Here is a 14,788-nt window from a genome sequence, read left to right as displayed (position 1 = left end):
CTCCTTCTAGACCATGATAGTTTTAAGGCTCTTTTGGGATTTGTCTGTACTCCGTTAGGTAATGCTGTTGATCTCGTATGCCACTTACAAGTCATATAGCTAATATGTTCGAAGATTTTTATTTAAAAGTGATCCATTTGTGTGTCTATCGTTCGATCCATCTTTTTAAAAGAAGCCTACATGACTGATTCAAACAATAGGGAAGGACAACAGGGTATAGGTTGATCTCTCATAGTGTAGATTTTCTATAAATGTCCTGAAAATGAATATTATGTTACCATGGTATCTTGTAAAATCTTTTATTACGATTCTATAAAAAAAAAAAAAACAGTTTTCAATATACATTGTATATAAAATTCAAATTAGCATGAAAGTTTTCAATATGAATTATTCACGAAATTCAACTCAGGAAAGATAACTCTGTGTAAGTTAGGTAAAAAAAATCTCAAAAACTTCTGTCAATGTATTTAATATGAATTATGCTACCGCAGTATCTTGTAAAACCATTTATTAGATTCTATCAAAAACCAACATATTTTATTATACATTGCATAAAATTCAAATTAGCATAAAAGATTTCAATATAAATTCTTAACTAACCTCAACTCATGAAAGACAACTCAATATAACTTGCGTAAAAAATCGCGAAAACTTCTTTCCGTGTGTTGAACATGCATGAACTTCCTGGAGCAATGGTCATCATATTACAACTGCTAGAGTACCGTACTATGTTGATTTTATCAGATGATTGACATATGTATCCAGCCATTTCCCTAAAACGATAATATCATGTTTCTTCTCCAGACCAATTATAAATCGTCATATACGGCGCCATTAGTAATATATATGAGTATCGAGGTGACAGTATTTTAATTGTATGGACAAGCATCGAGATAATCTTTATTGATATATAAAAACACGGAAATATTTGTGATCACTTTTTAAGTTTTCAAATAATTTCGACGCCATAGTAGAGTTTTCTTTTTTGCATGACAGTGCCATTATTGTCAGTATCGGATCAATTAAAGTGCGCTTAAATTCTCCAAATCAATTTTCAGGGCATTAGAAATATCAACGCTGTGTGAGATCACCTCTACCCAGTTGTCATTTCTTACCGCAATCTACACTATTCTGTTAGTTGGAACGTAGCAGGAACGATAACTCTCGGTTCCCGTCATTATTGGTAACATGTTGTGCCTAAATATATTATGTACAGTGTTAGGCTATGTGAAAGGGACTATCGATCTAAACCAACTCCAACAAATGAGCATCACATACAAGTAACGTATGATATGATACACACGCTCTTTAAATCCCTAACAACGCTGGATACGAAATAGAAACGATATAGGTTATATATATTAATCTATTGGATATGGGAAATAATTCATCATGGTTCCTGCTCTGTTATTAGAGAAATATGATACGATTTGTGTTTGACAATGAAATGAGCTTTTAATGTGAATATTATACAGAAATCTCTTCTGGGAATGATAGTGTTAAGTTATAGCATATGTACAGCACGTGAGGTGCTGGTTTGTCAGTTCTATAGCAAAACAAATCCCTTGTCAATTCCATCGATTTGTTGAGATTTCCAATTTTCAATTTTAAAATTTATCAGAGGAAATCAAATATAGTATGGTGTTCTATCGCCATATAAATACTGTACATGCATATATGTTGGCGGCTATTAGCGCGATTTTGAATTGGCCTATTTACAATACTGTTGGTAGGTACAATTCGCGAAATCATAATTGAGCGGAAAATTTTTAAGTGAAAATCGCGAAAATAAAGTCATTTCTAAAATATGTGCATTTACAGTAACGAAATAAAGATAGCAAGGGTATTTATATGCAATGAATTTAAAATTAAGCCCCAAACGCCCATCACGAGTATTTCATTCACCTAGAAAATGTGTTTTTACACCATAGCTGACTCTAATTTCAAATCATTACAATATCATTGACATATCAGTCACAGTTTAATATTTTCAAAATCATTAAGAATAATACCAACAATATTCTAGTTTGTGCACGATCTAATGTTATCTCAATCACATGAAACCATGGCATTTTCTATTGGATTGCAACACTTTTATTTAGGACGGAAATTTAACATAACGTCTCATTCAATAATGGTTAATGCCGCTGACACAATAAGTAAAAAACTTTCATATACCAAATGACTGAATCGACCTTTGATATGATGTATAATTGTATATATTTGCTGTTTGTCCCAACACAGAATAACGTAAGTTTTTGCAATGTTAATTCTAGCTGTTTGAATGTCCGTACTGAAAATCATTTAGCATAAAATGTACTTCTGACTGATATTTCGCTTTCTCAATTATGGTTTGAAATGAAGACTTAACAATCAGAATTTATTGATAATGCAGTCATATCTACACAACACGAGACCCCTTACTTACTTGTATAATCCATTGCTGTAGACGTCGTGTGAACAACATAATCACTTATTCCTTACCCATCCACTTTTACTACGCCCTTGTAGTAAAACACTTATTGGCTTGTCATGAATAATAGCATTCATTAAACTAAATATTTTAATAATAAAGCACTCCTACAATATACGAAAAAATGCCCTAAAATAGCCAGTTGAAGTTGGTTCTCTTTAAAACAAATCTGTAAATTATCATTACGAATATCATATTACTGGAGTCCCTAGGTTAGTTTAATATTGTATTGGCATGATATTAATGTTCAAAAGGGCCACTGATTCAGAATAGGAAGTTTGTATTTAGGGCAATTGAATCATTATGGTGTATTTGGTGATAACTATCAGTACCTCGGGCGCCATTGTGGCTGTACCTTTGGAGACCGTGACGTAAACTACGCGTGAAGTCATGACATATTTTCTAATAAGCGCTACTGCTGATTTACCCTTAACATTACCTCTCCTTTTCTTTCATAGACGTTCATATTCACCACAGAACGACACTGTCATCATTGACCCTGCTATAACAATTGTGTTATAGACAACCATTTGATAACACCAATTGGAGTTGCCATTGGCTTTTGCCGTTGATTCAATTACTACATCTTAACCGAAAACTTTGATGACGTCACGGACTTCCAACAGTTACATAGCGACATCAAAATGTAGACACACTTCAAAATTACAATTTCAATATATTTAGAATATAAATATTAGAAAAAGTTATTTTCAAGAATAATTAGGGGGAAATCAGATGCCATAAACAAGACATTAATAACGCTCTGGGCCCAGTTGTTCAAAAGGTGATTAAGCTAATCACAATTTAACAACAATCTTAAAATTGTGATAAAATAATTTCTGGTACATCTAACATCACAAAATTTTGTGAAACTATAACACACCCCAGTTTCTTCCTATTTCCCTATTTTAAGGAACACACACACGGAGATTCTGAAGTAAGGCGAAATAAAATTTTCACTGATCAAGTGATTAAGCTCATCAACTTATGAACAACTGGGCCCTAGGTGTCGGTTAGATTTCTTTAGCCTGTAACTAGCCAGAGATTGGCAAACAAAAAATTCTTAAGAGTTGTATAATTGTTCTCAAGGGGAACGCCTGTTAGATTCTCTTGATGTGAAAAGTATCAATTGCTGTATTGATATCTGAATCACACTAATGGAACAGTTAACAAGTAAGATCTGTTTCTAAACTGATACAGCTATAACGACGGCATCCTGTGAGGATCTGGACAAGAGAAGGGCCAAAATCGATATCAGCAGACATCTCCACAAAGAGACACTTTTGCAATGACACTCTCTATTACATTTAGCTACACAGTCTGCAAAAATAGAAAATAGATATGCAGTATCGAAACGAAACATATGAGAAAAATCTCTTCTGAGGCAGTTTTCAGTAAAGTGCATTTGATAGTAGAATGGGTATTGAACTACATGTATATCCAAACCATTAAGGACCATAGCTGTCCTCTATAATAGCCAGTCATCGGAAATGGATTTATCAAACCTGTGAACATGGTTAAGCAATATATTTTTAAACTGCATCAAATTTGAAAATTGATTGATAAAAAGGTCTGAGAGAAGGGACTGTTTCGAACAGGATTTGCAAAGAAATCATTATTTTGGTGCCATATCCAAAGTAAGTGTTCTGATGATGTACTTGAACGGAATCAACTACTACGATAAACTGGAGCTTTTTACACAGCCTACCTGAATGTGCGACCACGTCGACCACAGAGAATGTGATATTCATTGGGAAATATCTTGACAATTAATAATGAGAGGAAAATGACTGCACGTCAAGGTAAAAGTCTAAAGAACAGATTGCGCCTCACTGCAGACGGAGCAACAATACGTTTCCTGTGGAATATCATTTCTAATTTTTGATATGGGTATGGTAATAATTTTAACAATTTATTTCATTCATCATTCATCTCACTTTTTCACTATGGGTTACGATAGTCATATTGACTTCTGCTATGTGATACAGTTGAGTTGTATGTTGACCATTCGCTATAGGATCGAATACGGTTTATTAACCTGTCGCTGTCGCCTGCAGCATCATCTGACGAGATCTATATCTATGTTAGGTACCTTTATATCTATGTCAGGTAATTAGATCCTTATGCATAAATGGTAGTTATAAATCCATATCAAAAGATAAATTCGTACAAGCTGAAAAATATCTGCGGGATAACTATACAGTGAAAACGGATATTTTCAAAATTGCCATACATAATTCAATAAATAATCTATGAATGAACAAAAAAAAACATGACAGCAAGGGGATTTAATAATCGATTCCAAAAGAATGGCAGTAGCATTATCCTAGGGAGAGTTTTATGAAATGTTGCTTTATCCGTGTATGATTCAAATGGCAGAGGTAATTAGAGTTATGAATTTATCGATTCTAACATTAACATGGCTTTGGACTTGTTCACTCTCCAATCAGGGTTTAATCGGATTTAGGTTGACAGAAGTATGCATGGCAGTTTGTATAATGCATACGAAATGTGTCTTTTGTCATAGCTTTGACTATAAATTGCAGTAGTGTGATTCCAGTCTGACTGATAGAGAATCGTATTTCCTGTGACAGCGGTAGGGTATATTTTGACTTAAAAAACACAGCAATACGACATTTAATCAATAACTGTGGCATTATTATTACACAGATATTCATTGATTTGGATCAATTCTACTAATAGACAGAAAATGTCAAAAGCATTATTATTTAAATTCAGTATAAAAATAATTGTAGTATAGGTCAAAACATTACATGACTTGGATAGAAACTTAATCATATGGACTGTATAAAAATGTCATATAGTACGTGCAATTCACCCTTCTAATTTCCCCAAGCAGACATATGATTTATTCATAACATAAAACCATGTTAATTGCATCTGGCGTTGGTTCAATTTTGTCACATCAGGTTATTTGTCAAGGATTATATCCATTCGTCAAATGTCATTATCTCCTCCAAGTATGAATAGTTCATGAGGTGTGTTAGTAAACAGACTGGAATTATCCTGTATATGAAGTCCCCTAGCAGTATGTGCAGTTGTCCATCCAGCCCGTTGTATGATTAGATACAGCTGATAATAATTGAAATGTAATATGTGTCTCCGAGGAGTTGTCCTGTACTGCGCCTGATAATGAGGGACGTTATGGTGAGAGGAATATAAGTCACAAAACGAGACACAGCTAAGGTTTGAAAGCCAGTATTGACGAAACTGGAGACAAAGAAAAGGTTAGAGAGGCAGTTTTGACAAAACTGGGGAAACAGAGAAGATCAGAGACTCAGTATTGACAAAACTGGAGACAAAGAAAGGGTTAGAGAGGCAGTTTTGACAAAACTGGGGAAACAGAGAAGGGCAGAGACTCAGTATTGACAAAACTGGAGACAAAGAAAATGTTAGAGAGGCAGTTTTGATAAAACTGGAGAAACAGAGAAGGGCAGAGACTCAGTATTGACAAAACTGGAGACAAAGAAAATGTTAGAGAGGCAGTTTTGATAAAACTAGAGAAACAGCGAAGGTTAGAAAGTCAGCATTGACAAAACTGGTGACACCCTTGTTCACGTAAGTACTACTACATAAAGATTTAGTTTGTCAAACTCTTCTTTGTGATCAATATAGGTAAAAAATATCACATTATGAAAAATTGTAAACATTCAAAAACGTTTCAAATACCATTTCCAAATTGTTAATCTTTCGTTTATTATACAACAATCTTTTTTTTTTAACAATAATCTCTTTCATTTTTAACTTGGAACGTATATCTTCATCATAAATATCTTTTCCAGGAATTCGATATTTAAAATGACATTTGAATCCGTCTAACTCTAGTGTATTTAACGTTATTAAGGTTCTATATATCTAGAGAAATGTTCAAGTTACCATTGTGTGAAATGTTCAAGAAACCTATTGGGTAAAATGTTCGGGTATCCATGCATTGGGTGAAATTTCAAGTTACCCATTGAAAGAAATGCTGAAATAACATATTGAATTATCGTAAAATATATATTAACATCCGTTAAAGTCAATTTATTGAGTTATCACCATTTGTTTGATTTCCCTCTACATCGGTGAAATGAAGATTCTCGGGTAGATAAATTAAGATATAGACCCCACAGGAGGTTATTTATTGTATGCTTATAATTAGAAACAACGGTATAAATGTCCACTTGCTTACTGCAGAACATTTGCAAGGTGGTCTTGTGCGAAATTTAATAACCGTGAAGTAGTTCCAACTGGGACAATCGCAAAACATTAGCCGAATGAAATTAAAACACTATACAGTAGCATATTGCTGCAGCAAACATCTGATGTTTAGAATGATTGGTTAGCTTGACATAATTACTACCTTTTGGAAAGTAGTGACTTTGTTAAATTTCAATTATTGTGAGAACCATACTGTTATATTAGTAGGCGACATATTTTGTTTTGTTTTGTTATCATGTAATAATGTAACAGAGCGCAGGATTAATTAAATTTTAAATCACTGCCTCCGCTAGGGATCGAACCCGGGACCTCTGGCTTACTAGTCTTACGCTCAACCGATCGAGCTAAAGAGAAGATCTCTCTAGCCGAGCGGTATATTGCGGCTAGTATTTACCAGGGTTACATACTCCCCCTCCAGGGAAGAACTCGTCCTCGAGTTCCCAGGGGTAACAGCGATGCTTGTGGAGCAAGGTTGAGTATTTTTCCCGGGTCCCTACATGGGCGCCAATGTAACAGAGCGCAGGATTAATTAAATTTTAAATCACTGCCTCCGCTAGGGATCGAACCCGGGACCTCTGGCTTACTAGTCTTACGCTCAACCGATCGAGCTAAAGAGAAGATCTCTCTAGCCGAGCGGTATATTGCGGCTAGTATTTACCAGGGTTACAATAATACAGCCTGTGGAATATACTCATTTGACATGATATACAGGAGATCCTGGAAAACCTCTCAATACACGACAGCATACATGCAAGATAGTTTTAACAATTCTTCATTACATAGGTATGTTGCGTAATATCACAAAAAAAAAATCATTCTGCTTATCTGCCTTGTGTGCAGCAAACTCCGATGAATAATTAATACTAGCCAAATCCATGTCTGTTTGATGGCAGTATGACGGAGGAAAGTTGTATAGCATGGTTATAAAATAACTTTAATCTTTTATTTTGCTGACAGAATCGACACCAGAAGCATGGCATCATATTCGAATCAAGCCCCAATTGCTACGCAAGAGGAATTTGCAGAGTTGTGTGAGTGTGGAACAGATTCCTTTGGGAAGTCAGATAGCCTTTCACACCCAGATACATTAGAACGTGAAAACAAGAATGGCAGTGTCCCAAATGTCGCGAATCGAACCGCTGATACAGTACACACTTCAATTGATCCCCTAAATTCTTCAAAACAAAACATCTCTGCTATAAAAAGCACAAAAGATGAAATCAACATTTTAGATGACAGCACGTTTCCGAATAGATCCCATGATGGCAAAAACGGAGATATGCGTGACGAAGATTGCAACAGTGGAACCGGAAGTCGATATTTTTTGCGAACTAGTTCATCTGGTAGTCAATTCAAGACTCCTAAAGGAGGTTTTGTCTATTCTAAATCTTGTGATGGAAGTCCGCTGAGACTTGGACCTGAAACTGCCATTCTAGGCTATATTGGGAAACGTTGTAGAGATTGTGATACCCTCTCTCATGAACAAGGACAACATTCTTCGGAGACTTTGTTTCTAGAAGAACTGTATGGCTGTAACTCAAAAATGAATTCTTCAAAAGTTGGAACATTCGAAAGTCTCGTTGTTTTTAACACAGTCACTGGACAAAGACTTCTTCCTGATGGTTGTGAAGAACAAACGTCCCCAACTGATGACGAACAGAGAACTGCTGCCGTCACTAAGAGCGATAACTCTGATGATGTAAAAAGCAAATTACATGATACTTGCATGTTAGTATGTAAAAAGATATTAGTTTACGCAGCCTCAAACGTAGGTCTAGCATGTATAGTTGTGGGATACGCAATCCTTGGAGCAATTATCTTTCAAAGTCTTGAGGCGTGGAATGAAAAGAAAACACGCTCAACCATTAGTGAAATTCGCACAGTAAGGATGGAAGAACTAAGAAATATAGCCAACAAGATACACCATTTGAATAAAGAATCCTGGACAAAAAACGCTGATGAAATAATGAAAAAGTTCCAGCGAGAATTGTACACGAAGACAAAAGGACAGGGATGGGATGGCGTAGATGACGTTGTGGGAGGCGAACGAGACTGGACGTTCGTGGGAGCTCTTTTGTATTCAGTTACACTGATTACTACCATAGGTAGGTCGAATATTTTTCTAATCTGTCAAATATGGTCCATTAAATTTTGATAGTTCTAAACTCCTCGAATCATTTTGAAGCACGTAGGTCTTGTCGTAAGACGCGGGACTACTTGACCGAAGGGTCACTAGTTCGAGTCTCGGCACAGACACCGTGTTGAATCCTCTAGCAGAATACTTTACCCCGTTGTGTCCCAGTCGGCACAGCTGTATAAGTGTACATGAGTGCAAGAAATGTCGTGTGTAAGCTGTTAACGCCAAAATGGCTACTCCGGCTGTATGCGCCCAAGCGAATTAAAAAATGCATTGTCTTGTTGTTAAAGGCCAAATAATCACATATGCATATACTCGTTTCTATTTTGTTAACGATACAGGCCTACAGACTATATTTCAATATCATGAATTTGATTTCAATATCATGAATTTGATTTCAATATCATGGATTTGATTTCAATATCATGGATTTCAATATCATGGATTTCAATATCATGAATTTGATTTCAATATCATGGATTTCAATATCATGGAGAAAATTCACATTGCGTATTATACAGACTTTGTGCTCGTTTGTGTATTGTCAGAATACATGTAATCTCATTCTGAAATTACTATATGTACCAAACATAGCATTAATAACTGAGAGAGTTTCATATACCCGGACAATGTATGGAGATACACAGAGGAATATCCTTCACGTGAACTTTATATGAAATTCACATAAATTTCACGTGAAAAAAAAATCATGTGAATAATTCACTTGAATTTTACGTGAATTTGATGTGAATTTCACGTGATTTTGATGTGAATTTCACTTGAATTTAATGTGAATTTCACGCGACTTGTTTTGGGGTTTTGTTTTTTTTTTAATTTCTAATTATTTTTTTTTTTTTTATTTTGCCTGTGTACATAATTTAAATCATTTCGTTTTACATTTGGGAAACGTTAAGATATATTTAACGAGACAAACCAACGTGTAATGATCGCATATGCGACAAACTGTCATTTGTTAAAGAGAGTTTGTGTTATTATGACCATTAAATAGATATGGCTTGAGGAAAGCAAACTACTTCAGCAAACGTTTCGTGATATGCATGATTGATGAGGTTTTCTGATGGCGACTGTAAAAAGGCGATCGTGTAGGACGATACATTACCAGTCGTATTAGTCGGAAGTGTGATCTTTTGAGACTGGTGTAGAACTATCAATTAACGGGATCTCAAAATGGTTTTAAGAAGTATTTACTGATTGTTAATGTCATAAGAAAAGCTACCTCAAATCGTCACTGTTCTCAAATACAGATATTGTATACCAAAATATCCAAAATACTGTATAACATAAAGCTTTTGTTGTGTATAAACTTTCGTTATTTTCGTGGATGCTATGGACCCATGAATATAAGTACCACGAATATTGCTGTGTGTATTATTGTTATATAATAGCTGCATGAGCTAACCACGAAAGCTTGTACCCACGAAAAAAATTTGAGAGTTCAGAACCACGAAAGAAGGTACGCACGATTATTTCATGTTTTACAGTATACGGAGTAACAGTTACGAAATTTGTAAGAAATCATTCCAAATCGCTTATGTGCATTTAGGATAGACAAGAAAAGGTGTGACAAGAATATGGTGTCAGAAGTATTTATTTAGTAAGTGTAATAACCTAACTAACAAAAAAAATGGCGTGAACCTGTGAAATTGATAACTGACTTTGAAAAAAAAAACTCAAATAGTTCGCCTCGCGATTGGATAAGAGAATAAAACTCTCATACCCAGGGGTATTTAAACCCCCTACAGACAATAACATTAAAATTCGGTAGATTCAAGAATGAATGTATTACCGTTCGTAGGCAGAACGTTGTGCACGGACTTGTCACACGTGATGACATTCGGTTTTGTCCGTGTAGCATTCTTTACAAACATAAATCGAGGTAAAAGGTGTTTTAAAACTCGTAAAGATATCTTTATAGGACATTGTTTACGGTATAGAGTCAGGTCTCACTATTTCGTAAAACCATTTTACTATAATTTGTAAGAAGTCACAGTTTAATGAATATGAAATCTAATGATATAGCCGCTTTAAGTAGAATACGCAAAGCCCTGTATATGGAAATTGGAATTCATTGCGGCCTCTGTCAAGGACTCACAAATGTACGCCAAATCGTGCATTATGGCGTCATATAACTTAACGGAGAGCAATATGCAAATCTTGATTTTCCCCATTGTCGTTTGTAAGCAGTGTTCTGATTTGTCATTTGCGAGTTCGAAACCTACGTGGGGCAGTTGCCAGGTACTGACCGTAGGCCGGTGGTTTTTCTCCGGGTACTCCGGCTTTCCTCCACCTTTAAAACCTGGCACGTCCTTAAATGACCCTGGCTGTTAATGGGACGTTAAACAAAACAAACCAAATCTGATTTGTCAAATCAGAAAAAAAAGTGATATTTTTCACTATTGAAAAATATCACTTTTATAGAATGAATAATTTTCGATATTTGACTGGTAAAAAATGTAATAAAAATAATTTTAAGTTTTGTGTCTTTGTTGTATAGGGTATGGAGATATCACTCCGAAAACACCTGGAGGACGTATCGCCACCATGTTTTACGCTATGTTTGGAATCCCCCTCACACTTCTCTGCTTGGCGAACCTAGGAAACGTCATGGCACAAACCTTTCGACAGTTATTCTACAGAATGGAATTCAAGATAGAAAATTTATTCTCATACCTAAAAGGTCGATACAAGGCATCCAAGTATAGGATAACCAGCCGTAATCCATTCATTAGGTTCTGTACGCGTCATTTCCCGTGCAGAAAGAACAAAAACTGTAATGCTGAAATGGAGCTCGACGAAATAAAAAAACTGGACAAACTCCACGAAACAAATTGTGAGCCCTGTCGGGGTGTTTGCAATTCCGAATTTCCATTTGAACACGCAGAATCTCAAATTGCTGTAGAGTGCAAAGAAAGTGAACACGGACTATGTCGTGATGATGAAAATCTACCGTGTAACAGTGCTTGCAACATTGATACTTACAGTAACGAGAATGATAAAGAAAGTCGGTCAAAGTCTGTTGGAAGCATGGATGTTGACCTAACGTTTCCGACTGTGGAGGGTGATCACTCACAGCAAGAAGAAGAAAACGTACGCGATACTCTGCCGAAAGCTAAACATGAGAAACCAAAAGGATTCAGCAAAGGGATGTCGGTGAAACAGAGAAAGAAACTTGCCCGAGATGTTCCGATATGGGTATGCTTGATTATTGTGATGGCATATAACTTGTTAGGAAGTGTGCTGTTCGGGCTGTGGGAGAAAGGTTGGGGATTCCTAACCGGCTTTTATTTCTGTTTTATCACTCTGTCGACGATTGGATTTGGGGACGTGGTACCTGGACATAGCATGGAGTCCTGGCAAAGTCAGGAGAAACAAATCATATGTACCATATATCTCCTTGTCGGCCTGGCCATGCTCGCCATGTGCTTTGATCTGATGCAGAGACAGATTCGTGAGCGGGCGAAACACTGCGCTATTTGGATGGGACTTCTTGATGAAAACGGCAGTGAGAAAATAACCGCAGTTTAATGTAACACACGTATTAAACATACAGTATTTATCACCTAATCTTCCTGCTGTCCAATGAATTCGCCCATGTCATATCTGTACAAATATGTCAATAGTGCAATATACCAAAGAGCGTTTTTCATTGGACAGGCATAAATCGATTCTGACGATAATAACACTGATGACGTTACGCCATGAAAACAAAATGGCTGCCTTTGTTTGATTTTGTCGTGCTTATTTTGACCTAAAACCTTTCAAAATATAAATTTCCTGAGTTTTATGATAAAAAATTGTTTAAAATCATTCAAGATCCTATATGTAATGCAAATTTCGCGGATATCTGTCTCAATTATTTACATTTCAAATACATTTTATTGATTAAATACTCAACAGGATTGGGCAACAAACTTTACCTACATCGGCTATCCAAAGCTTCCAGCATTTAGTGTTTATTGAAAACACTCACGGTCAATATAGTTTAACTCGTCATTGACTCTTCCGTGGTTTCATCCAAACTACAGGAATATTTAATTAGACTGAGTTAGCATACTATAGGATCCCATGGGATGAATAATTAAGTTATGAATAACGTTGATGACAAATTAATGAATGCTCTTCTACAAATTGCACGTGAGGACCCGATATTGCTCAAGGGCTGATCACAGGGCTCGTCAACCCTGACAGCCTTGTGCTATATTGTTTTGGAAGCAATTTTTTTGTAATTTAAAAAAACTTAGATTTGTAACATAAATTAGCTTTATACTGTTGTAAATCATACGTACGTCTTGTCCCATGAACCACTAGAAATGGTTGCATCAAATATTTATGAGATATAATGTAAATCATGTCTTCACTGATACATTGATTTATACATACTTTATTTGCTTTAAAAGCATAAAGGATTAAGTACAAGTTACTGTAACATTACTGAGGCTCACTCCATAATACAAACTGTATCAACTGAGAAAAAGTATAATGTGATCACAATGAAAACCATTTCTATACTAATAATTCAACAAAAACGAAAAACAAAATAAAAACAATGTATATCATATATTACTGAACCATTCGGCATGTACTCTCGTTACTGTATCTTAGATTACTTGAGTTATATGCATGATATATGTTTTGAAGAAAAACTCATAAATTATCTCCCGGGACATATGCAATGCTGTTGTAACTAAATATGAAATAAAGATACGCATTTTAAGTTGTGTTTTTTCTTCTTCTTTTTTTAATACAATTCTTGTCTTCCACTGAGCTGAAGGTCAAAATGAAATGTTAGAAAATATTGGAACAATACTGAATTGATATTGCGAATTCATTAATTAAGTTATTTAAATAGGTGTGAATATCGCTCTAATATCACGCCATCATGATAAACAAGGCCCACAACAGCAACAGATTAGATAAAAGATAACTTTATATGTCAACAAATGTTAGAGATATGATGTTCACATTGAGAAATAATTCACCTGCTCCCGCCTAAGGCGTAAGATGAACGTTATATGGAACATTGTACAGTCAAACCTGCTCTAACGACCACCTGTACATAACGACCCCTGTACATAACGGCCGCTTTGTAATGATCCCAATCGTTTTGATATTATAATGACCCCTTATGTAGCGACCACCTGTACATGACAATCCCTGTCTATAACGACCGCTCTGTAACGGTCTCAATCGTTTTATTATATAATGACCTCTTATATAGCGACCACCTGTACATAACGACCCCTGTACATAACGGTCGCTCTGTTACGGTCCAAATCTTTTTTACAATATGACCCCTTATATAGCGACCACCTGTACATAACGACCCCTGTACATAACGGTCGCTCTGTAACGGTCCAAATCGTTTTTACTATATGACCTCTTATATAGCGACCACCTGTACATAACGACCCCTGTACATAACGGTCGCTCTGTAACGGTCCAAATCGTTTTTACTACATGACCCCTTATATAGCGACCACCTGTACATGACGACCCCTGTACATAATGGTCGCTCTTTAACGGTCCAAATCGTTTTTACTACATGACCCCTTATATAGCGACCACCTGTACATGACGCCACAAGTCTATAACGACCGTTCTGTAACGGTCCCAATCGTTTTTATTACATAATGACCCCTTATATAGCTACCACCTGTACATGACGACCCCCTGTCTATAACGACCGCTCTGTAACGGTCCCAATCGTTTTTACTGTGTAATTACCCCTTATATAACGACCATCTGTATATAACGACCCCCTGTCTATAACGACCGCTGTGTAAAGGTCCCAATCGTTTTTACTGTGTAATCACCCCTTATATAGCGACCAGCTGCACAACGCGGCCAGCGGCCGGTCGTTTCAGTCAACTGAATCGATGTATAACGACCGATCTATGAGATTGATCACTGGAGTTTTTTCCCTTCATGAATTTATT

General features: G+C 36.0%; 1 protein-coding gene across 1 annotated transcript; it reads left to right on the top strand.

Moving 5' to 3' along the window:
- The first annotated feature begins 5,756 nt into the window (after nt 1-5,756).
- On the top strand, nt 5,757-13,566 carry LOC117333763. The gene is made up of 3 exons (XM_033893185.1): nt 5,757-6,052; nt 7,652-8,799; nt 11,347-13,566. Exons 2-3 carry the CDS (start codon nt 7,668-7,670, stop codon nt 12,375-12,377), a joined length of 2,163 nt encoding a protein of 720 aa, XP_033749076.1. The 5' UTR covers nt 5,757-6,052; nt 7,652-7,667; the 3' UTR covers nt 12,378-13,566.
- Nucleotides 13,567-14,788: the final 1,222 nt, after the last annotated feature.

The sequence above is a fragment of the Pecten maximus genome, chromosome 8, assembly GCF_902652985.1.
Source record: "Pecten maximus chromosome 8, xPecMax1.1, whole genome shotgun sequence".
Classification (NCBI taxonomy): domain Eukaryota; kingdom Metazoa; phylum Mollusca; class Bivalvia; order Pectinida; family Pectinidae; genus Pecten; species Pecten maximus.
Note: the sequence above shows the minus strand (reverse complement) of the source record. Positions and strands in the feature narration are given on the sequence as shown.

Excerpts from the sequence above, each read along its gene's own strand:
- LOC117333763 (XM_033893185.1), top strand. The coding sequence starts at position 7,668 with ATGGCATCATATTCGAATCAAGCCCCAATTGCTACGCAAGAGGAATTT. Across the intron at positions 8,800-11,346 it reads TACACTGATTACTACCATAG|GGTATGGAGATATCACTCCG; the intron begins GTAGGTCGAATA and ends TTTGTTGTATAG.